The 26,146-nt window shown below is 43.3% G+C and overlaps 1 protein-coding gene across 2 annotated transcripts in view; it reads left to right on the top strand.

Annotated features, from left to right (window-relative positions):
• The window catches only part of SAMM50 (SAMM50 sorting and assembly machinery component), a 396,549-nt gene that overhangs the window by 263,161 nt on the left and 107,242 nt on the right, over window positions 1-26,146 (top strand). For both annotated transcript variants that reach the window (XM_069628139.1, XM_069628140.1), the window contains exons 10-11: window positions 11,436-11,522; window positions 13,948-14,018. In XM_069628139.1, coding sequence (XP_069484240.1) covers window positions 11,436-11,522; window positions 13,948-14,018 — 158 coding nt within the window. The remainder of the gene's footprint in view (window positions 1-11,435; window positions 11,523-13,947; window positions 14,019-26,146) is intronic.

Below are 26,146 nucleotides of genomic sequence, written 5' to 3' on the forward strand. Positions count from 1 at the left end.
CATTGCTCCATCCCAGCCACCAGCAAAAGGGTCTCCTATAACAGCTGAGCTGCATGATATTAATACAGACACTGAAGGGGATAATGAGGATTACCAACACTCCGATCACTGCTATGACTGTGACGATGATGAAGAGGCAGAGGCAGTGGTGTATACCATGGCCTCACCAATTCAACAAGATTACCCAGTGCCTGACTCTCCAGTGGATAATCAGCCCCTCTTCAATGATATTCTAATCAAAGCAGCTGAGCACTTCGGTATTCAAACACAGAAAACTCAGCAAGGCAAAGACTTTGTCGAGGATATCTTGGGAGACAAGAAGGCTGCCACCCAATTTTGAAATCCAGAGAATCATCCAACCTTCACTAGAGACACCTAACCAAACACAAGCAGTAAACCCGTGGGTAGAGAAACATTTCCACCCAGCACCATCTGACTCGCTCTAAATCAGGGGCCAGCTTAAGCTGGGTCCGCTCGTTGTCACTACTACCCGTAAGAGGGCAGGAACACCACTAGACTCTTCGGAAGCTCCCCAGAAAAAGCGAGCAAGAAGCTCTATACCATGGGAAAGAAAGTAGCGACCTCAGCAGCGTTTCAAGCTAGAATCGCCAACAATTCCACACTGTTGGCAAGTTATGATTGCCATAAATGGGACAAAATAACCACCCATCAAGCTTCTGCACCCGAGCTCTTAAAGTCTCAACTTGCATTAATGGCAGCTGAAGGCAAAGCTACGTCCAGCTGCGTTCTTAAGTATAACCTTGACGCTGCAGATAACGCAGGCCGAATAATCGCTGAAGGAGCCATAATCAAGCGCCACGCTTGGCTTTGCCAGTCTGGCTTTAAGCTAGAGACCCAGGCGACGTTACTAAACATGCCAGTGGAACCGACAGTTTTATTCAGCAAAGTGGTTGAAGACGCCCTTAAGTCCGCCAAGGAGAAATATGATACCCTCAAGTCCCTCGGCCAACTGACTAATAAACCACCTGGCCAAAGAGGCGGGAGCAATTTTCACCACTTTCGTGGCCAAAATTCCCAAGGAGGCTCCGGTTACGGACAAGATCAGAACTCATCCTGGAATAACAACCAAGGTCAAGCGTCACAAAGCTACCAGAGAGGCCAGCGCAGATCCTATGGCTGGGGAAGGTCCTCCACTTCTAGAGGTGGAGGAACACCTCCCAAGCAATGACAACCCGCTACAGGGCCCCTCCCATGCCTCCCCAGTAGGGGGACGGATTTCACACTTCACCCACGCATTGGAGGGAACAACCACTGAGAAGTGGGTGCTATTGACAGTAGCGGGAGGTTATTGTGTGGAGCGCCTTCAAAGAACATGGAACCATCCCCCGCTCCAAAGGAAGACAACCAGGGAAGAACTGCTCATCCTTCTTGAAGAAGTCAACACGTTGCTTCTCAAGGATGCAGTGGAGATTGTGCCGTCCAACGAGGTAAACAAGGGTATTTATTGAACCTACTTCCTTGTGCCAAAAAAAGATCGAACAATGCGCCCAGTGTTAGATCTACGCCCTGCAAACACTTATGTAAAGCCACAAAAATTCTGCATAACAACGCTACAAGAAGTAATCCCCTTGCTAAAATAGAGAGCTTACATGGCAACACTGGATTTGAAAGATGCTCTTTTTCATATTTCAATGTTCCCAGCGCACGGAAAACTCTTGCGTTTCAAAATAGCAAACCAGCACTACCAATTCAAGGTGCTACCCTTAGGAATAGCTTCCGCTCCAAGGGTATTCACCAAGGTACTGGCGGTGGCGCAGCGCACCTGCGCAGGGAGGCAATGCCAGTGTACCCCTACCTGGACGACTGGCTGATCACAGGGGAATCACCCCATCTTTGCAGTGTAAACACGCAAAGAACCATAAACCTCCTCTTCCAATTGGGTTTCTCAATAAATGAGAAAAAGTCAAGTCTTGTACCGAACACAACAAAACGGTTCCTAAGAGCTGTCTTGGACACAAGCATGCTTGGCCTTTCCATCCATGGAAATAGTTCAAAACGTGCTTTGGCAAATACCACAGTATCAAGCCGGTCGACAGATAAGTGTACTCAAAGCAATGCGTTTACTAGGCATGATGGCGTTTTGTATTTACTTCGTTCCACATGCATGTCTGCGCATTCGCCCAATGCAGGAGTGGTTGGCGAAACAGTGGTCTCAGGCAAGCGGTCAGTGGGACAATCTAGTGGTCGTTTCGCCAACACTAGTTCAAAACCTACGCTGGTGGACAAGGGAAAATCTGTTAAAGGGAAAACCCTTCCACGATCTGGAAACGCAAGCGACGGTTACTACAGAGACTTTTCACTCTCCGGGTGGGGGGCTCATTACCTTCACTACACAGCACATGGTCTGTGGACTTGCATCACGGCACAGAACCACATCAACCTTTTGGAACTACTAGCAGTGTTCAAAGCTCTTCAAGCATTTGAAGCGCAGCTGACGAACCAGAAGGTTCAGATCTTAACGGACAGCACCACTGCAATGTTCTATATAAACAAACAAGGGGGCACTCAAATAAAGGATGTTCCTATCATCCCAACAAGTTCCAGGAGTACTCAACACCCTAACGCACTCTCTGAGCAGAGATCCCCTACCAGAATAACACTAGTGGCAACTAGACCCAGATCTAGTAGATCACATCTTTTCTGAATGGGGTTACCCCATGCTAGACTTGTTTGCTACAGGAGAAAACAAGCAATGCCCAGACTTCGCGTCCAGGTCCCCCCAACCAGACTCCAAGGGGAATGCCCTATGAATTAACTGGTCAGGGAAATGTGCTTACGCTTTTCCACCCCGACTCCCTTAATGAGCAAGGTATTGAATGAGATTGACAGGGAACAAATGATGCTCATCCAAGTTGCTCCCATGTGCGCAAGTCAGCCATGGTATCCACATCTGTGCAAACTGGCGATGTGTGATCCTATCAAACTCCTGTGTCAAACAAACCTATTGATTCAACAAGGGGTAATAACAGTGCTCCCTCAACCACACTCCATTAACCTGGCAGCTTGGCTCCTGAGGTCATAGAGTTCGGACACCTTGATCTGCCACAACGGTGTATGGATATCCTCAAAGAGGCTCGTAAACCAAACACTAGACACTGTTATTTCGACAAGTGGAAAAGATTTGTAATCTGGTGCCAGTCTAAACAAACCTGGTAGAATGTACTCCATCCCACATTGTAACCTACATGCTCCACTTGTTAGACTCAGGGTTAGTGTTTAACTCAATAAAGGTCCATCTGGCGGCTTTATCGCATACACCACCTCTCAGAGGAAGGTATGATGGTGGAAAATTCCAGTCATTACGGCTTTCATGGAAGGGGTAAAAAGACTCAATCCTCCAATTTCTAATCCACCGTCGTGAAGGACCATGGGTACAGTGGACATCACACTAGGGATAGTGTTACTGGCACGTCGTGTCAGCGTCCCGTTTCAAATTTTGAAAACAACTGTAATACTCTGCAGCTTCCACTAGATGTCGGCCTATGCAAAGCATGTGAATCTAAGCAGATACAAGCATCAGAAATAAAATTACGGTCAGTAATGTATCCCATATATATAATACAATATTTTGGACAATTTTGGGTGTTGATTTTAATGTAAAAATAGGTCAAGGCTTGGATGATTGGTTCTTTGACAAATCACAGGATTGTTTAATTAACGTGCCCTCCCCAGTTATGATCGACTCCAAGATGAATTCAGAGGGAGCAAAATTGTGCACTTTATTACTTGAAGATGGTCTATGCTCAACCAATGGTAGATTTGCTTCTGATTGCCCGGGAGTTTATACATTTAGGGGCCATCAAGGTTCATCAACAATTGATTACTTTTGTGTTTTACTGGCCCTATGTCGAGAATGTTATTGTTTAAATGACCTTTTTAGTGAACAGCATGCAATTTTATTGAATATTAACTGGCATTTGACTAATGCTAATTCTGTTGAATTCCCACGTCTGCTGAAAATTCCGACCACTGTTACCCGGAAGAAAATTAAAAGGGATGCCGCGATGGACGATTAGTTTAATATACATACTATATCAAAGCATCTCCCATTAATAGAAAATATTTCTGATTTAGAAGCACTGGCTGCTGAGGTTGCCCAGAATTTGCTGAATAGATGAAGTTGATGTCCTCTGCTTTTGTCTGCTTTTGCTTTTGACCCCCTGAGAAGGCCGACAAAAGATTTTATAGTTCTTGTAGATAAACAAAACACTCACTCTTAAACGTCTTGGAAAAACTCTAATGCAGACAGGTCTTTAGTAGTTTGAATGTGTTCTGACTATAAAAAAAGAAATTGCTCTTCATAAACTATGTTGTCGATGGTCAATGCTAATAACATGGCTCACCATGATTCGATGTTGCTGCAGATGTCCGCCAGGGTTGCATCCTAGAATCCCTATTCATTTCATTGTATATCTACAACTTTTTAAATCATCTGGTAGATATTTGTGCTAATGTTCCAACTTTGGGTGGCATGCTCATACCTGTTTTGATGTATGCAGACAACACAATCTTTCTAGGACTCAAGATCATTGCAACGTCTGATAAGGGTCTATGTGATGTTTATGTCAAGCCTGGATCTTTCCAGCAACGTGTCTAAATCGCCAATTATGCTGTGCCAATCTGGCCACAGACGACGTAAATCTCCTGTTTTCAAAGCTAGCTCAGATTTAATTGATGTTTGTTCAAGTTATGCTTATTTAGGCTTTATGTTCACTCCCAGGTTGAATGGGGCCTGTCACATTACTCACCAAAGAATTCAAATGTCCCAAGCTTGTGGGGTAGTGTTACGTTTTGCAAAATCTGTTAAATCCCAACCGCTAGACCTTATGCTAAGAGTCTATACTTATAAGGCAAAGGCAGTTGCAAAATATGGCACTGGGTTGTGGGCTGTGGTTGGTCTAGATTATCTTCAGATCGAAGAAAATAGTTATTTAGATGTGTACTAGGTTCATCTATCTCAGCCCCTACATATTCGGTTCACAAACAGCTGGGTATGTCATGTGTTAAAGATAAGATCTCGACTGAGCCATTCAAGCTCTGATTCTGAGTTTGGTTAAACATTAGAGCAACCATTTGTTGTACACTCTTGAATCACATTCTAACATCTGAGGCAAACTATCTAATAATTCCTTGGGTCTCCTATGTCAAAAGCCGCCTTGAGGTAGTACATGCTCTGGAATGTTTTGTTAATCCTTCAATTACTGCCCTGCCCCTTAGGAACTTCATTTTTCAGAACATCACTATGCTGTTAAAGCTAGTTTGGGAAGAAAAGGAGCTTTTGAAGGCCTTGAATTGTTCATATATTATTTTGTTTTTGCAGAGGCTCTCGGATTATCTGGTTTGGACCAAATTTAAATGTGAATGCCCTTGTAATGAGGGCTAGATTACGTGTATTACCATTAAGGGCTATCACTGGGAAGTGGTCTGCCACAAATAATGTTTTTGCAAATTAGTTAAATTGCTTGTTATGTAATGCTCCGCTGGAAGATTTAATGCATTTTTTATTGCTGCGTCCTGAATGCTCTTCTATCAAGAGGAGCACTATAAAGTTTCTTTTGCGTTATACACACTTAGGCAATGTAGACCGCCCATTACCTTGATTTTGTCAGCTAATACGCCTCATGTGTTGTGAAAAACCTGAGGGAATTCTCACGCCTACTCCCCTTGGACCCTCATCTCAGGTGACTAGAGAAATACCAATGCTTTTGGATCCTGGCCCTGGGGGTGGAGATGTCAGGGAGGATTACCTGGGTGGAGGGTGCTTGGGGATTTGGGAGAAAATGTCCACAGGTGACACATGTGTAATGCGTGTGAGAAAATGAGCTAAAACATGGCGCCGGTGCGTGGCCGTTTTGGACATTCACTTCCAAACCGCAATGAAAGTCTACTTTTCTGTGAGCTCAGTTAGAGGGCAGAAATGAATTTTGCAACGGTTTCATTATTATATTATGAAACGGAGGAGCTCACTAGGAAAGATAGTTGTATTGTTCGCTCAAGGACAAGCCAAGAAGGGAGTCAGAGATGTGCAGGTGCATTGATAAGGAGTGTTGTCAATGAGCGTGCTGAAGACAAGCTGGGTTTTTCCATTACTGTCTGGATTTTTCCGCTCGTTGCCTCCCATGCTGGCTGTCTGTCCTTCAACCGGGGGCAGTTTGCAACCTATGAGGGGCAGGGTTTTGTCCCCCGTAAGAGGAGAGGTATCCTGATGAGGAGACAGAGAATTGGAACCCCAGTTGATGAAGTCTCGCTGAGAGGGAGGACGCTCCGCTCCAGACCCCGTTAGTATGTGTGATCTCTGCCTACCTGCCTTGGGTCTGGGACGTGTCCTTGTGGCTGTGATGACGTTTTCTCCTACAACTGCACTAACAGTGATGTAGACCCTTTGTAACTATTCTTGTTTGTGGGTTTGTGTATAATCAGTTGCATTTATTTCAATAGTTATCTGTATGTTTGTAATTTGTGTGAATAAAGGACTCGTAAAGAGCCAATTAATTGTTGGTCTAGGTGTGTATTATTGCCTTCCTGAGTCCAAGAGCTTTTGGTCCATGTAATAGGGTGAGTAGTTCTGAGGTCATTACACATGTCCGAAAAGAAAACATGGTATCCCCCTTTTCCTTTTGATAACCAACCTTACCCCACTCCCCCCCCCCCTTGCCTTTATTGGCTGTTGCCAATCCCAACCTATCATTCCCCCTCAGTCACACCACTATAGTACTGGGACGAGAGGAGGTGATTAGAAGCAGTACACACAAACATGTAATTTCACCACTCTTGTACTGAGACGAGGAAGAGGACTGTGAAACACCACTATAGTAGTCGGGCAAGTCCCACTAATTGGGGTCAGGCAAAGGAAGTAAGCCGGCAGCCAATTGACAGGATACAGGTGTATGCAAGGAGAAAGAAGTCAGAAGGAAAGAGTCCAGCTGGTAGAGCGAACCCAGATTGCCGTAGTCCAGCTGGGAGAGAGAACCTGGGTTGCCGTAGTCCCGTGGGAGAGGGAAGCCAGCTTGCAGGAGATGGCGTGCCGTGGGGAGAAAGGAGCCTGCTCTGTGAAAATGACACTGAGCCCTGCTGGAAGGACAGAGAGAGACTGCAGTCCAACCGTGCTGTGAGAGGTTCAGGAGTCCTGCAGAATCCACCGCCGTGTGTTCCATGCTGGAGTTGGGGGACACTGAAAACGCTGAAAATTCCAGGGAGTCGCAGCACAGAGCGAGAAGTTTTGAAAGAGGCAAGCATGGCTCGCAGACACGCCCGATGGGAACCCCAACACCTTTGTTGAAACTTTGTTACACTTGTAGAAAGCAACTTGGAGGTCTTTTGTGTGGAATTGCTTTGAACTTGAATAAGAGGCTGTAATACAAGCCAAGGATCTGGAAATGGCTCATAACTTTTTAACACTATTTCTTCGGTTGCTGACATCCCTACAACCCATGCACTTTTAGATGTGAAGGTAAGCAAGTTGAACTCAGGGACACAGACTATCCTTAGTTTCTTTAGGTAGGGAAATCCCACCTCAGCATAATGAAAGTTAGGCCTTACTCCATCCTGACAAATAAGAAATAAACCCTTGATTTTAAGAAAAGTGAATCTGTTGTCCGTGCCTTACTTCATGATGCCTTCAGTGTTCAATGTTGTTGTATGTACTTATTTCTGTGATCTGAATAAAGTTAATTGACTGACTGAATTTAAAGTTTACATAATCCCAAAAGAAGTATTTTTCTTTCCTGTTTTCATCATAGAAAATAAGTTGGGATTTAATTTTGTTTTTCTTTTTTAATAAACCAATTTGTGAAAACTTATTTCTGGGATATAGGTGTACTAGACACATGGTGGTGGATATATATAGCGCAGTCTGGTGGTGTGGCCCTTACAGACCCTTGTGATCACCTGTGCATAGACAACCCTGTGCTTTAGAGCGTCTCATCATATACTTATTAGTGTGATAGACTAAGGCATGCACGAGCCACAGCCGCAGCAAAGGGTGGGTGTGGGGAGAAATGCTTTCCATGTATAATTTTGTCCCGCCTGCATCGCTTTTACAGTTAGACCCTGGATTGGCTTTGTTTTATGGACCCCCGAATTGGGCAGGAGCTACATGGAAACTGGTTATTGGTTGGTCTTGCCTGAGCCATGTCGTTGTCACCTAGACACAAATGGAACCATGTTACATTTGTAAGAGGAACTATCATTACTGAAAGGACTGCTGAGTAACATGGTATTATGGGGACTCGGCTGTAAGCTTGCAGGAACACTGATAATTCTAGTAGACTTATGAAAGTTCACCTGCACCACATCCTCGAGCTGTGCTGTGTCCTATTGGACATTGTTTGACAAAGACGCATGGTTTGGGGTAAAGAAGAACTTACTGAGGCAGTGTTGGTACTTTTGCATGTCGGAACAACCCAACGTAAGGGATTGTGGTGTTCTCTTTATAAGAGAAGAGTTTTACTATAGATCCACACATCTGGTATATATCATGCAATGTCAATACACATTGTGTCAAGGCATGATCAGGAGTAAAGTGGGTATTAAAATGGAGAAAAATCACTTAAGAATTAGAAAGGGTTCCTATAGCCCCCCCCCCTTAATTGGTTAGTGCTATGAAGTTGTTGAGAAACTGACTTCAACCTAGAGAATCTTCTCCTACAGAGAGGTTATTGGTTGTTCTTCACGGTGGCCACTAAACGTGGTTTAAATAAGCCGTCCCACTATTAAGGAATAGTTGGAGGCAAATGGTGAAAAATAGTGAATGGTAAGTGGTCTAGGAGTAAAGCAAGGTGGACTTACAGAAGAGAGGAGGAGTAGAATATCAGAAAAGGAAAGGTTGAGAGGATTGAGAAACATAAGACCAGTAACGGAGGGAGGAGCAGTGGTGAAGGAGTAAAGAAGCAGCAGTATGGAGGAGGTGGAGAGAACCTCACTTGAAGGGAGAGGACAAGGGGGGAAAGAGACTAGAAGGAGCAATATAGATGGTGGACCATTTGAAAGGAGTAGAAGAGTTTGGAAGAAGGCAGCGAGGGAGGTGGAGGTGAAGAGGACCAGTAAGGAGGAGGATAAGTTGGAAGTGAATAATGAGGAGGAGGTGAAAGAATGTGGAGGAAGAAGCAGCTAGCAGAGGAGAAGAGAGTAGCAGCGAAATGTCACTGATGAGGAGAAGAGAGAAAAAGAAAGGGGTGGGTGGAGGAGCAGAATAAAGCATGGCAAATTGTCCCAGGGGAGAGGAGAGAGACCCAGTTGGAGAAAATGTAAGTGGATGATGGAGAGGAGCAAAGGCTAGTATTTAGAGGGCAGTGTACCAGTAGGACAGCTATATAGGCACTTGATACAAATCTGTGCCACTGGAGAAACTCCTAGGATGGTAGAAGAGATGTGCCTATTAAGTTCTGGGGCAGCTTATCAAGGGCATATGTCTAATGATCCCAGGGTCCACTGTGATCCTGTAAAGGATCTTGGTGTCCTCCACTGTCTCGAAAACCAGGACACCAGGAGTAGTGGCTTAGCTACAGCTTTAATTGCAACGTCCTGTTATCTACAAAAGCCAAGCAAATGACGTCGACTACACAGAAGGAAGTGCTTGGTACTTAAAAACACAGACTGTGAGTGGCCCTTTTTGTTTACTGCCAGGAAGTCAGAGCCCAGGGGCAAGGGGGGAGAATTACGGACCTACAGAGCATTTTCAAGGCTTTGTTTTATTGCTTCCCACAAATTGACCTCAGTCAAACTTAATCTTTTAGTTTTCTGCTGTACAATATAGACTCTGGACACAGCTGTTGGTCTTTCGGCGTGTGGCGGCTTCGACTGGCTCCTGGATGGTGCCCTGTGGTTCAGTGGCTTCATCTACCTACAGAAACTAGCACCATGTCTGGTGTCCCATAGGAACCAAAGGTCTGCACAGAACTCGCTGATCTGCCACACCAAGTTCAAAAGGAACTAACGGTATGAAAGCCATAAGGGCAGTGTTTCCACACACTGTGAAAATCATGATCACTTAATGGGGTTCAGCGTCACTACTGAGTAGTCAGAGGATACCTGAAATCTGTCTTGTTAATAGAATAATGTAGCTGTTAGCGGGTGCCCATGCCCTCCCTTCCCAAAGGTGATGTGCCAAGGTCTTCCAAGACGATAACTGCTCATGCGTATTTGTTATCTGACTTTATCCACTTGTGACATCCCCAAACCTCCCTCCCACCCCTAGAGTACAACAAATCATCCACCGGTTAGCAATCCTCTGAGACAAATGTCCAAGACAGCCCCGTCCTGGGACACTGCAGCATGTGTCCAACCCATGTGAACTCCTATTTGCCTGCCATAACTCCGGAAGTGCTCTGGTGAGACTGTTGGGCACAGTGAGACTCATTACAAGTTTGGAGAGTGAGAATAAAGTGGCAGTAATTCTGTTACCACCACTTTTCCCGCACTGCCAAATTATAATTGTTTGGGAGGATTTACCTCCTGGTTGTTTCTTGGGGCGAATCCTTCACTTTAGCTCCAGAAATCAGTGGATTCACCACACAGAAATTTCGCCAGCGGTAAATCTGCAGAAAATTCCTGTGGAGTCGCATGGACTCCAAAAATGTGGAATGAACACCACTTGTAATCCAACAATAACTCCACAGAACCAAGTGGCTGTAACGGTAATTGAGTTTGTTGGTATTTCGGTGGATTGACTGCTGGAATACCATCAAACTCGTAATGAGGCCCGATATCTGGTGCTATACAAAATGTCTGAATAAATTGCTACTGAGACATTTTAAGGACAGTTCCCAGGTCTGTCTAGAGCAGTGTTTGGGGGCATGCCCCTGGTGAAAGTGACATCATTGAGGTTTTCTTGTTTGTGTGAACTAGAATTAACCCTCTGCAAACAGCATGTGACATTTTAAATTCCTTTCATTAAATCTGTACTTGATCGAGAAAGCTTGGATAAATGCAGAATTTCACATGGTATCCTACCACGAGGGACAGGATGGTTCAGGTTTGGGGAGGAAACGGTCCAGAGGAGTTCCTTTTATGGGGTACACATCCCTTCCTGACTCTTCTTAGATAATCAACTGTGTTTATACAGACCTTTCAAGTTCGAGTGGGAAGGCCAACCAGCCCTGTGTTTTCTTTCTTTTGTATTCTGGGACATGCATTTGTTTCTTTCGTATTTGAAATTTAGGTTAATAAAGTCCCATAATTGTTAGCGAAAATCAAGACTCGATGGCCTTCACAGGCTTGGCCACAGGTAACATGAGAGCTCTGGTTTGTGTGTCCGGGAAACCATTGCAGGTCTTGCCGGATCCTTACCCAATGTACCTCATGTCCTAAGGTAGCTGGAACTCCAGGGGCCTTAATAGATTGCTGAGTAGTGGGAGGAAGCGATCCTACATTACTGTTCGCCATTTGTTCATTCACACGCTACTTTTAATTCGCAGGAACTGGCCGGTTACACAGGTGGAGATGTGAGTTTTTTGAAAGAGGATTTCGAGCTTCAACTGAACAAACAACTTGTGTGGGATTCAGTAAGTATTGGCTTTTTCCAGTCTATTACCTTGCACACTTTTTTTTTTCACAGCTTTGACTTGTTTGTTGTTGCTGAAACAGAAGTTGTTGTCTGTCGAAATAAAGCCACACGAGCCTATTTTTAGCCTAACTCGGTAGATGCCACTGCTTGATATTTTGTGTTTTATAATGAGCGTACCGTTTACACACAATGCACAGAGGACATTTTGATGACCTTGCCCGTATTAGTTGTGCTATTAACCCCACATTGAATTACCGTTATTAGCATTGATAATAATAGTTCACTGCCTGATCGTGGATGTTTATTAATCTCCATTCTGTTGTCAATGTAAATGGTTATTTATAACGCGCTTAATACCCAGAGGCTTCTAAGCGCGGACCCGGGGATCGAACCTGTGTTGCTCCGTGTCATCTTGCTTCCAAGGCGAGCGCGTGGCCCCGGAGCTAATATCATTTCATTGGGGAGTGGTGCAGTATGGGGGAGTGGTGCAGTATGGGGGAGTAGTGGCAGCACCATTACTGCCATTGTGAGGAGAGACTCTGCCTCCACTTAAAGCAGGTGATTTTTTTTTTCCCCATGGAATACAAAACCCATAATCGTGCGGATTGGTAAAACAGGCGGTATTTGGTAATACTTCCTGTTAGCAATAGCCTAATGATTCCCAAAGTGTTCATGCCGTAACCACCCTACCAACTTCATAAAACACTCGTTTTGTGCTTTTATAGATTGTTAATAAAGGTTTTAACGTATTCCCTAGATTCATCTCGAAAATAGACATAGACCTGATGCATGCACTTATAACTCCATCTGGTTCTGACCATTCACTTCCAACGCCTGCACCCAGATTTATTCTTCAGCTCCAAATCTTTTAAAGCAGGACGGCTATTTGTAAAAACGTTAAGAGTAGCTCAAAATTTGAACGAACTAAACGCTAGTGCCATTTCACAAATTTCCAGGCTGGGCTTTTGTGAGAAATGCAATGCCCCCTGAAATGTATGCTTTGCAGGCAGCTGTTTCTAATGGATTCCCAGGGAATCCACTGTTATTGATCAGGTGTACATGCCGAGTGTTTTCCATAGGAATCCTTTGGTTTTCCCCCTGCATGAAAATGCCATGTAGGCCTAAAACGGGGTGCTCTTCCAAGACGGAGGAGGAAAGCACAACGGAGAAGCAAACTCGGCTTCCTGCCCCCCCCTCACCCAACCCCTTAAAACCTGGAAAGGCACAAAAATGAAGTGCAAAATGAAAGTGGAAATGCTTTTACAATTTCATTTTGAGAACCACACTATGCAAAATGACCCCCTGAATATTAAAATGATCCATATTAGGTTAATCTCTTAGATATCCATCCGGGAAATCTGGAGTGTATTCGCTCCTTAGTGATCATGAGCCAGTATCTGTGTGCTATGTGGTGAAATGCCTTAGGACAGTGCTGTAGCTGGATTCCTACACTGGCATCCCAGTTGGCGTGTACATGATTGGTTGCTCTAATGTCACTTAAATGATCTTTAAACACCTCTTTTATGATCTTCCCACTTGTCATGGAAGCGCAAGAGAGGTAGGCTGTGCACTATGGCTGCATGTGCCTCTGCCATTTATGGGAGCATTTTTTCTAATCACTCTTCGGATTTTTACAGCAAATTAGTAATTATAACTTTTTCTTTTATATGGACGTGTTCCCTATTGGAGCAGTAGACAAAACAATTCCTTAGCTTAATGTATATGAAATCTTATTGTTGTGTTCCAGTAGAGGTTTCCTAAAGCATGATGCATTTTCACATTATCGAAGAACAATCGTTAAATAGTACATTCTCAATACATTTCCATAGTTCACAATTATAAATACAATTTAATAACAAACTTACACTCGGAAAAGAAACGCTATTTTTGATTGCTAATTAGAAGTTGATTTGTTTTACAGATTACAATTTAAATATCGCTGAGCTGAAATAAAGTTTTAAATGATAATGAATTTAAATATCAAAGTCTCAATCAGAATCCAAACGAGAGACCTCCCAGGGAAATCCATTTAGGCTTCTTTGAAAGTTTGACATAGGCCTCTGGTGACCAACGTGTAGAAAATTAGCAAATAGGATTGCATCCTTTAAATTGCACTCTGAGAATACACAGGCTGTGGGAAAAAAATTGAGGCTTCCTTGGATACAGATTAAAGGCTGGAACAAGCAAGGAGTGGGGCAAGAGGGATGACGGTTTCTTGAGGTTTGTCTTTTGTGGTTGCTGTATTTTTCTTTGCCATCCTCTAGCTGTTTTTGCAGTGACCTGATCAAAAACCACAGTCTTGTGACTACCCCAAAAACATCTGCTTGTCTTGCTCATATTCACATGTTGAATTAGAAATATGTTAAAAACACCCAAATACTGTACATTATCATGCAAAGTGTTTTTATAATTTGTCTTTTTAGGTCCTCTCCGCCTCGTTATGGGGTGGGATGCTGGTACCAATTGGTGACAAGCCATCTAGTATTGCTGATAGGTAAGCTAATGAAAACCTTTTGCCTGGCTTGCTATCTTTATAATGTGTCTGCCAAAAGAAGTAATTTGCTTCCCTTTGTATCCTATGTATGGGGGAATTGTGGAATTTACGGTCGCTGTTGCCATACCTCTGGACTTTGTCATGATAGGAATGCGGGTACTGAACAGCTTGATGAGATGGTGCTCTAACCGTGTGGGATATGAGGGGATCTTATGTGTCGCAGTGGATGAGTGAGCTTGTGTGGACGAAGGGGATGATTATTGTGGTATAGGTTTACTCAAAGCCCATGGGGTAGGCACAGTGAATCAGTGAGAATATACAAATGTACTTGGGTGGGGGTCTCCTTTGGGGTTCATCCTCAGCTTTATGGTTCTTATATTTGTATTTATTTGTTTATATAGCGCTTTACGCCAAAGCGCTGCACAATTGAACAACTTGGTACAAAAAACAAACAATATAACGGTAGAAGCAAATTACAGTATGAATCAATCAACAAACCAGTAAGAAGAGCAATTAAACTGGAGGGAATAGGGAGAGAAGAGCAGTGGGAATGAGAGGGAGAGGGAGAGAAGGAGGAGAGAGGGGAAAGGGTGAGAGTGGGGTAGTAGGGAGTGGAGGTAGGGAATCAAGGGAAGGAGAAAGAAAGGAGGGGGATGATTTTGCTGTGGATGATATAGTTATATTATAGGAATGGGTGTTACTCTATGGATATTGGCTAGCACATTCTCTGACAGTCATTGTAGGGATACATATGATGAGAGTGGGGTTGAAGCTTCACAAATTGAATCAGGATTAAGACTTTATGTGGGGGTTGGTACTGGGCTTTCTTGACCATCGGGTATAACATATGACACTAGTTTTGTTCTTTTCCCTGATGTGCTATTAGTTTTCCGGGAATATGATGTGGAGAGAGGCTCTAGGTTTTACAATGGATTAGTACGAATTGCATACTTGGCCTTGTTTCAAATTGAATAATATGGTGTAGACATTTTTGGAGGATTATAATTGCCGGTCCAAGGGAGGGGATAGGGCTGTCCTTTTCTACGTGAAAGTGGAAGGGAAGTTATGGAGGGTTGGATTGTTCACATCCAAGAAAGTTTTTATATTTTCTGTTTTTGTTTTTTGTTCTAGTCATAGGGTTTAATTTGGTTGTGTTATTTGAATTCATCACACAGGTTGTGAGACGGGATACTCTCATGTCTTACTCTTACCAGAGGAACCTAAGGGTGGTATCCTGGAATGTGAATGGTGCTAATTGTGCTAACAAGAGGAAAGTGATTTTGATCAAACTGGAAGAAATGGGAGCAGATGTTGCACTGCTTCAGGAGACTCATCTATTGGATACAGATATAGATAAATGGAAACGTGGGTGGGTCAGTGATGCTTATTGCTCATCCTTCACTACTAGTTCTAGAGGTGTGTGTATTCTGTTTAAAAAGAAATTTGCCAATTACAGAAATGAAGTGTGAGAAGGATGTTGAGGGGAGGATTGTTTGTGTAACTGCCAAAATTCAGGATGTTCCATATTGTTTCTGCAACATATATTCTCCGAATTGGGGTGATGGGAGTTTTTTCATCTCTCTAGCACAGTTTTTGCAGAATATGCATGTAAGTAATGTTATTATGGGGGGGACTTTAATGTTGCTCTGGATCCTGAGTTAGATAAAAGTGGGGGGCAGTGGACAGTGCAAATAATCTGAAAAGAGTGGCATTAAAAAGACTAAAAGATGAATGGAATCTCAGATGTATGGAGATTGCAGAACCCTTCAGCGAGGCAATATACATTTTTCTCTGTCAGACATAAAATATATTCACGGATAGACCTTCTTCTGACTTCTAGTTTTTGCACACAATCTTTTAAAAGGGGTCATTAAAGCATTATTGATTTCAGATCATGCTCTGATCTCATTGGAATTGCAATTAACATTTCCTGTTTCAAAGTCTAATACATGGCGGATGAATGTCACACTTCTGGATGACGACGATATTGTGGATAAAATAGTTCAAGAGGCAAAGTTCTTTGTAGCTGAAAATTGGACTGGAGAAATTGGAGTGGAGTTTGTGTGGGAAGTCTTCAAGCCTACATGAGAGGAATGCTAATTGGTTTGTCAAGAAAAAAAAGAAAATGAGAGATGCTGAAGTGAAGAAACTAAATGTGGAAATTCAAGATCTTGAAAAGGAAAATATGCAAAAATGTTCAAGTGATACTTTGAGAGTTTTGAGACTGAAAAAAGAAAAATGAGAGGATTTGTATACTACGAAGGCTGAGTGGCTACTTTTTAGAACCAAGAGCAAATACTATGAAAAGGGAGAAAATGTGATCGGCTTCTTACTCATCGCTTGAGAGTCATGGATAATGAAAGGACTGTTAATGCAATAGAGAAGCTAGATGGGGTTGTGACTTTTGAACCTACAGAAATTAATGAAACATTTGAGACATATTACAAAACCCTGTATTCTTCAGAAGTCAATTTAACTACGAGTAAGATATGTCAATTCATTGATGACTGTCATTTGAAGAAAATAAGTACAGAATATTTGGAGTGCATGAAAAAAGAGTTAAGTGTGGAAGAGCTCAGGACTGCTGCATGTGCATTGAATTCTGGGAAATGTCCGGATGGATTGCCAGCGGAACTTTATAAAATATTTCCAGAAGAGGTTTTTGAACTTATGCTAGAAATGTTGCGATCTTCTCTGAAGGATGGATGTCTTCCAGTTTCCACAAGACACGCTTCGATCTCTGTTTTTCTGAAAGGTGGGAAACCACCTGTTAAAAAGTGCCTTTATCGGCCAATCAGCTTACTGAACATTGACAACACAATTTTTGCGAAAGCATTGGCCTTGAGACTTCCCTAATGGATATTATAGATCAAGGTCCGACAGGTTTTTGTGAAAGGAAGACATGCGTCAGATAATATGAGGAGGCTTTTGTTGATCCTATTTGAAAGCAGGGAACGTCCGAATGATGTGGTGGTGGTGTCATTGGATACGGAAAAAGCATTCAATCGTATTGAATGGAAATATCTTTGGAGGGATTTGGATTTGGAAAAAACATGATCGGATGGATAAGATTGTTGTACTCAGGACCTACTGCAAGTGTTCGAACAAATGGCATGAGCTCAGACATTTTTGAACTTGAAAGAGGCACAAGACAGGGTTGTCCATTATCGCCCATCCTGTTTGTTATTGCTATGGAACTACTGGCTGTGAGAATAAGAGAAGATGTGAGAATTAAAGGTATTCATTATGGTGAGGCCAGTCAAAAGGTTTGGCTGTATGCGGATGATATGTTACTGGTAGTTCAGAATGTTGAGAACTCCATTCCTGTGCTGATTAAACTGATTGATATATTTCACAGTATATCTGGATACAAGATCAATTGGTCTAAATCAGAAGCACTACTGGCATCTAGTTCATGCTCTATTTTGAAAATGAGGAACTTTGGCTTCAATTGGTGTCCTATCAAGATGAGATCTGGGAATTTGGTTGACTAGTGATATCTCTAAAATAATGGATGTCAACCTTTCTCATGTGGTTCAAACCTTGGAGTTTGTTTTGAAGAGATGGATTGAGCTTAAGTTGAGTCTGTGGGGAAGAGTGCATGCAATCAAAATGACAGCAACACCACGTGTCAACTATGTGCTTAGTATGCTCCCCTTGAACATTAAAAAGAGCTTTTTGAAGAGAATTGAGTCTAATCCAGTCCTTTATTTGGGAGAATAAACAACCACGCCTTAAATTGTGGAAATTGCAATTGCCCCAGGACTGTGGAGGCTGAGGGGTTCCAGATTTTGAAAATTACCACTTGGCTTTTGGAGCTAGGCATCTGGTTCCTTTTGTGGAAAATGTGAATGATGTCTGGACGCTGGCGGAGTCAAGTCATTCATCTCCACTGCCGCCTAGGGCTATGCTGTCCACGACGGATGGATCTGGATATCGATCATTTCCGCCAACTAAATTTCTGAGAACCTGCTGGAAGGAGCTTTGGAAAAAGAATAAAATAAAGGTCTGTGATAATGATTTTATCCCACTCTGATTAAATCCAGAAATAAGGTTGAATGGAAGGCCGCTATTTTGGTTGAACTGGTTCCTAGGTGGAGTATTGTGGCTGTGTGATTTTATTGAAGATGGTAAATGGGTCAGTTTTAAGAGTCTTGCACAAGTTAAAGACCTCAGAGACTGCACTATGGGAGAATATAGGACATTGAGGAAAATGCTGCAGAATGAAGGTGCAGTTGATGGAAATGGATGGCAGATCTGGTTACCTGAATATAAGGCGGGAGATGGTATGGCATCTAAGGTGTACACAAATGTGGGCCATCATCGTGAGCCAAATAAAGGATTGTTGTCAAAGTGGTCTGAGATACTTGGCTCTGAGATGTCTGAGGACAGATGGAGGAATATTTGTAAAAATGTGGCTCTGACATCTATTAATCTGGGAGAGCAAAGCCGCCAAATTAAAATTCTGAACAGGGTTTTTTGGTCTCCCCAAAGACTTCATGCAAGAGGAATGGTCGATTCAGAGGCATGTTGGAGGTGTAAACTTGCAGTTGGCTCTTTTGAACACATGATCTGGGATTGTTATGAACTGAGGTCATTTTGGAGGAAAGTCTCTGAGAGGATGAATGAGGTTCTATTGTTGCAGGAGGTTTTTGACTATACTACTGTCATCTTGGGTGAGGATGATTTGGTGGAAGAACTCACTTACCCACAGAGATAGATGTTGGTTTTTCAGGGCTGCAAACTCAGGTAAGAAAATCATTCTGAGGAAATGGAAATGTGATGAAAGACCGACATATTCAGAGTGGGAGGAGGATTTAAGACAGGTTTCCAAACTTGAGAAGATAGTTCTTCGCAGAGATTAAAAAATGAATTTGTTTGATCAAATGTGGGGTAGATTTTTGGATGATTAATACTATTGTTTATCGGTTGCTTCCTGTTAATTTCTGGTAGGATGTGGGGGGGTGGTATTTGAAGTGATTAGATGTGATGAATTCAGTGGTGCTAATGTTGATGTATTTGATATATTGATTTGATGTACATAAAATTCAATACATTTAATAATAAAAAAAATGCAATTTAAAAAAAAGAAAGAAAAAATAATTTTAGGGGTTCCATGTGTTAAAATCACGGCAAAAATGGCTGTGAACACAAAATATCGCAGCAAAAAGGCTGTGGTTTTGCCACCACAATCCATGTAAAGGATTCCGGGGACACCCCCGCAACTTCCACTATCCTTAAATGGTGTAATGGGGTACACCTTTAACGGGTTAAACCACAGCATTTTTGCCACCATTTTTTTATACAGGCGACATTTTTGCCGCGGTTTTATCACTGCATACCATTTTAGGGTAACTAGTATTTGTAAAAATGTGTCTTACATTGGTGTTCATTTATACCAACTATCTTTCTGTCCGCTTGTTGTACCTTGCCCCCTGGTTGTATGTCAGACCAACTCTGTCTTGAACTGTCACTCCGCCAATCTGTAGTCAGACTACCTGTCTCCTTCACTTTCTGCAGACTTTAATCTCTCCTTGCCTCTCACGGTATCCAGTCATTGTTTTGAAAAAATTCTTTAGAATGCAAAAGTTAAGAAAAATAATGCATCGAAAAAATTCTTTTTTTTTGCAGGTAAAGGTTTTCTTTTTTAAAACTAAAATGGGTGTTAAGGGGTAAAAAAAACAGGGTTGGGGAGACCCTCATTAAAAAAAATGAATTTTTTCGATGCATTTTTTGTCGAAACCATTGCATTCGAAACTTTTGTAGTCGAAACAATCACTAGAAACCGTCTCTCACTGCTGCTGTTTCGCTGTCGGCCACCATCTTGGGACGCCACACCAACTCCAAAGAATCCACCATGAAAGTTCTGATAGGGTCTTTGTGATGCAGCTTTTTCGGCTATCATGTGCCTCAGTAAATCTGCTCCCTTGCCAGGTTACTTCTGATATATTTGAGCGGCAGTATCCTTTTGATCTGCAGGATCGTACAGGCAGCTTGCATGGAGCCTCTTCCGATTCACTCCTGATGGCTGACGATGGCGTCGCCCCTGATGCAAAAAGTTTTAATTTCCTGCAACCCTCTGTGAAGAAAAGAGAAACACTTGCAGATTAAGGAGAACTCTAGTGAGTGGCATAATGAAATAATTAGTTCACATTACTTTTAGACAGACTAGTGCTCAACTTTCAAAAAGCATTCAAAAAGCTCGGTTCTGGTTCTCTTACAGAGATCAACTTGGCTCAGAGTGCAATAAGTACATTAGAGTTCACAGATATGAGGGGAACATACAGTAGATCATGTTGTACATTTACACCATTTTATTGCCTTGTTTGGAGACTTTTCACAAACTTGATCAATTTTTATTTTGCGTCTAGAAATGTTCAGATGTTTTTCTTCTCTAGTATTTAAAACCAAACAAGCCTCTGGATCCCTTCGAAACTGCCTCTGAAGGTCTTCATGATTGAAACTTGGCTACCTGATCTGCCATTTTGGCAGACTCTTGACAGAAGTCCTCCTATGTAAGGTCACTATACATTCCATAATGTATTCACTGAATGCTGTAGCAATGGTGACTGGGATGCAACATTTCACTAGTGTGCATGTCAATGCATAGTTAATTAGCTGGCAAGTAAAGTCTGGCGTCTAAAAAACAAATCTCCACCTCCCAGCCGGGTTTCCGTTGCCTCCCCTGTGAGAGTCCCCCAAAAGGCATTTAAACTCTACAATGAGAGGCAATAATGGACACACCCCAGCAGGGAATGAGACCAAGACCAAGTGCGGGTGAGATACAAAAGGCTTTATCTACATCAATATAGGGCATGCAAAGGACTCTGAAAACTCAGAGCGCTCTGTCTGACAATAGCAAAGAGAGTCATACTTATTACAAAAATTCGTCATGAATTAGATAAGCTATAGGGGGCACATAATCGCGGGGATTGGGTGATGAAGACTAGCTACTATGTACACTGTAGGTGCGGCGATCCGTGATTGGTGGAGATCCACGTGGTGGCATCGCTGGGTGCTTGGGTCAGCTGGGCTCATCGGGGTGGAGTATCAGGTCGCGAGCTGTTCATGTGGATACATCGCTTCTGCTCTAACATTTTGCCCTTGTGGCCACACATACACATTCATCACTAATTTCTATGTCAATTTAACTGTAAATCCTACAACTCGTTAATCTAATACCATAAAAGAGACAGAGAGAGACAGTATATAACTCTGGGCATCCTTAATACATCATCATAAAACTGCTGGTACAAAGGACCCAGTGTCATGAGACCAGGTGTCTTATCAGGGGGCATGGGTTAGGGTATCTTCATCATTCTACCTTGTTAGATGCAGTAAGAGACAGCTTTATGGTGCGTTAGTACAAAGGTGAATATTTGCCTCCATGGTCAGACGAGGGTGGGGTGAACTGGGGTACCACTGGGTCAGAGGGGCACATAGCTGTCACCTTAGCAGGCGGCAGGGCTATGGGGCCGTGCTGCTCATAATTCTTTATGACCAGGGCATGGCGGTACACAGTGATTTTTATGGTGCTATCAGGTGTTAGGGGGGCATGGGGATGGGAATGCTCGGTGCGGGCTCAATAGGAATGCGAGGGGGGGGGTGTAGCTGTATTATCCTAACCTCAGTAAGCCAGGGACCTTCAAGCCTCAGCCGGGCCTTGGTAGGAGGAGGGTGGGAGTTGAATGCACAGCTCGCTAGGAGGAGGGGGAGATGACCTTGTTGTTTCGCGCGGGTCTACATTTATCTGGTAGTATGCACATCATTATAGAGACGGAAAACTGAGGTATGTCAGTACACTAACAGGTTTACATATAAGACTATTTACAGAATCAAATAAAAAGGCTTTTGTTAACATCACAGCATTTGCAGTTCTTCATTTTGTTGCGGAGACACATGGGGAAAGCTAGCATACAACGTGAGGTAGAACGAGGTTGGTGTATACGTACAAATTGCAATGTTACACTTCTTATACTTGGTCTGATGTACATTCTTGAGGGTGAGAATAATTGCTTCAAACGACACCTCGTATGTCAACAGGTGGGGCGTGTTACTTTAAATGACTTGTATCTGTTACAACACTAAAATCATTTCATGCATAAGAATTTTATACGTTGCCCTTTAAATATTGCACAGTTGTAATGACCTTTGGTTGGTGACAATAGGTTCGGACATATATATGTTGGACAACTTTACATGCAAGTGTTCTGGGGTGAGAGAGGGTCGCTTTATTTTAATATGAACATCTCAATATGAACAATCAACGTTATATGTTTTGATTCTCCTCGCGAATGATTTAGCAGCATGGGTGGGACTGGGTGGCACATGAGTTCAACATTCAGGTCTCACACTTCAAACGGGGAACAGGGTAGGGAATTGGGCACAACATGTATAATGAGTGTGGTGGTCTACAGGGGGTCAAGACATGTTTGTAGGGGCAGCTTTGTTCTTGTCCAGGCCTCAACTTAAGCTCCGGTCACCGTCATGGCAATGATGTACTGCGGAAGGTAAATGATAATGTTAGTTCTGTTACTTGTTTGCGCCTAGTTGTTTGTAAGAACAGGCCTTCAGTGGAGCCGCCATGGGGAGGAGGCTGGGGGAAGTGCAGGCACGCTGTGAGCGATCAAGTGGGGGAGAGCTGCAGTTCTGCAGGCTGCTTGTTCCACGAAGGCCTGAATTAATGCACTCAAAATGGAGTCTGTATATTACAAAATGGAGTCTATATCATGCTGCAAGGTGAGTCGTGCAGCCTCATGCATCGGCCAGCAGCCTTTCTGCATCCCGGGCCCAGGCGCATGGGGGGCTGCCGACGAGTCATAAGCCTCACGTGAGAGAGAGGTGTAGGAGGTAGGGGGGCCTAAAAGGCCTGTCCTCCCATACACCTGCTCCCTCTGTGCCTGTGACAGCCCCCTATTCCTACAGAGAAGATAGAGCAGGCTTGCTGACACGGCTCCTAGCTTAATCTGTCCAACTCTTCTATAAGCGCAGACTTGCACCTATTCTTAAACCACGAATTTCAAAACACTGAGGGAAATTGAGTTAAGGTGTAAGGGTGCAGAAGTAAGGCTCGGACACATTGGTGGCATGTTTTGTGGCATAAACTTGTATTTAATAATAAAAGGTTGGAAAAATGCCCCTGTCCCTAAAGCTAAGAGAGGTTTCCCTGCCTCAAAGAAAATTTGTGAAATTGTCAGGAAATCAAAAACTAAAATCGGTCACTGTCGTGTCTCAAACCTACCACTGTCCCTAACACTAGCAATCTATTGCAACTGTGCGAGGATGATCTCCTCTAAACATAAAGAAGTGTTCTTTGTGTTTTCAAGCAACAGAAAAGTTCCCAGTCTCTTTGGTAAAAAGTGATGCAAAATAATGTTTCCAGAAATGCCAGATTTCAATGCTAGGGTTATGCTCCTTCCCCATGGACTACTTATGTTATGCTTATTCTTTAGGGTTCCTGAGCCCCCCTTTCTGTTCGATAAAATGTCACTGTGTAATTCACAAGGTACGGCATCTTGTGTTCCTGTTCATCCAAGCACTTGGCAAAGTTTGCTATTAGGAGTAGGATTTCTTCTAGTTCCAAGGTTAGTTAACCTCTTGTTTTCAATCTGTCATGCGGGTGCAAGTCCCAGACGTGCAATACTTTACACGGCTTGGTTCACTCCTCTGCCAAGCCAGTGTTCTCATTGGTGCCTCCCTTTCTCACATAGGGTCCCAGACCCTCTTTCTCTCATATGGGTGCAGGTCCCAGACTTGCACAGCTTTGTTGCATGTGCTTGGTTCACTCTCCTGCCAAGTATAGTACTTACTCATGGTCCCAGACCCTTTTCTTTCAGCTTTCTGTTGCTTCCCCGGACCTACACCTCCCGGACACCCTGGGTACCTGTTTCTTTCTTTCTTTCTTTCTTTCTTTCTTTCTTTCTTTCTTTCTTTCTTTCTTTCTTTCTTTCTTTCTTTCTTTCCTTCCTTACAGGTATCAGCGGTTGCCGGGCAGCTGCGTTACTCTGCGAGGCTCTGGTAGCTTTCGGTCTTTCAGCGGGGTCTGCAGCTGCTCAGTAATCTTCTGACGCTCCCAGGCTCTGCAGTCTCCTTCTTGCACACTTTGCTGGGGCCTGGGACGCCAAGAGGATTCACACTGGCTAACGAGTAGTCATCTCCTGGCGTACAAACTTCTGATTCTCCCTTTTCTCTCTGTTTGGCTTCCCTTATGGCTTGTCGGTTGCCTTCCTGCACGGCTCCTGCTGTTCCTCCTCAGAGGACCGCTCTCTCTCCTAGCGTTATCCCAGCTGATCCCATTTGGAACTCCCACGTGGGATAGTTGTACTTTCTTGGACCAGTCACTTGTGGTAAGACGCTAGACCGCTCAATGTTCTTATCCAGAGTGATCCTCTGACTTGCGGTCATCAGTTTCACAGAATGAGTTTGTACTTTTTAGTTTCTCAGTCTTGTCATGTGTGTTGGTTTGACTGACTTGACAACAAAATAAATTAACTATCTAGCGAGAAGGAAGTAAGATTTAGGGTTGAAGGGTTTGAGGGTTTTGTAGCTCTGTCATGCTGCTTTCTCTGATGATGGTCGTCCCCAATCCCAAAGAGGGATTCCTTCCCCGTGTGATGCTCCCTCGGTGCACCACCCCCACGGGGACTATTGGACTGTGGATGCATCGCCCTGACCCCATGAGAAAGGACTCCCCCTATGGAAGAAGGGACAACATGGGTAGATTCGCCACAAAGGAAACATATCCAACTCCATAATGCTCAGTTCTATGGCCCCAGAAAAAGAGATGCCCCCTAGAGAGGAGCAGTTTTTTCGATCTCTGTAAATAAAACCGTTAACTTAATATCCTCCCAGGTTGTGCATATGATGCAATTGTTTGAAAATATGTATTACGTATCTGAACTATAGTGAACATAATGTATGTTTATTATATTTCATATCCAGCATGTGTTTTTTAAGAATTCCTCTTCGTGCAAAACTATTTGTCAACAGTGAAAATCTTAAGCCACTTATACATGGGTGCTCCCAGTATTTGCTTTAAGCGCCCAATAATGCTAATTTGCAAGGCTAGCCTGTAGGACATTTCTGTTGTTAAAATATACCCGGAATGCGGCTAAGCTGCAGAGAGATGTATCGGCCTGGCCATGAAGATTTCCCATGGGCACCGCTACTTGAATCGGCACCATTGCTATTTAACTTGCATGGCGCAGTGCAATATTTCACACTAGGTAGGGGCGCATAGTTACATGATCCGGTATACTTTTCCTGGTTTAGAGCATCACAGGTGCAAGTGGGAATTCATCCACCTTGGAATAATGTGCTGAGCGTGGAAAGGCCTGCAATCATGTGATAATGTTTGCTGCTGAGAGGTAGCTGTGCTACAAGGCCTCTTTTCCCATCCCTCCACCTTCCCTGCAATGTTAACCACTTGCCTAAATTGTTGAACCGCAAGAGAGGAGAGCTGCATGGTGAATTTGAAATGTTTGCCTCTCGTACACAATTGATGTGGGATTATATGCGGCCTATTTGAGCGACTTCAACCAGTGCAACATAGAACAGCAAGAGAGTGTACATACCATTGATGAACCGCATCCTTGCACAGTAACGAACCAATGGGATAACGAGTTATTTAACATGACTTGATGTTCTAGTATACAAATTACACAGCTCTTTCATTCTATTGTACAGAATACATGAAGGCATGTGCAATGTGGGGTGGGGTGGGGTGCAACAGGGAGCGGAAGTGCACCGAGACCTAAACTTTCGCCGTAGTGGCGCATGTTAGGCATATTCTAGATCATATATGCCTACCTTTACATATTCACTAGAAACAATAGCATGAATGAAAACCTTATCCCGGAAAGCTTGACTAGGGGGTCTGCAACCCACAGATTGACGAGAGGTTTTTGGACTACGAATCCCATGTTCCCTCACTATTGACTATAATAAGTTCTAGTCCAAAGCATTGGATGAGCAAAATATTGCAGAATCCCCTTGAATGCAATCATCCTATGAAAATACATCTATTCAGTGATTTCTGGTGCATTTTTTCCATGTACAGGGAACAAAGTATACAAAAGATGAAGGGGAATTGTCAGGGCATCTGTATTGTAGCGGCACCTGCACGCTTT

Source organism: Ambystoma mexicanum, chromosome 12 (assembly GCF_040938575.1).
Source record: "Ambystoma mexicanum isolate Mex_15411 chromosome 12, UKY_AmexF1_1, whole genome shotgun sequence".
NCBI classification, from domain to species: Eukaryota; Metazoa; Chordata; class Amphibia; order Caudata; family Ambystomatidae; genus Ambystoma; species Ambystoma mexicanum.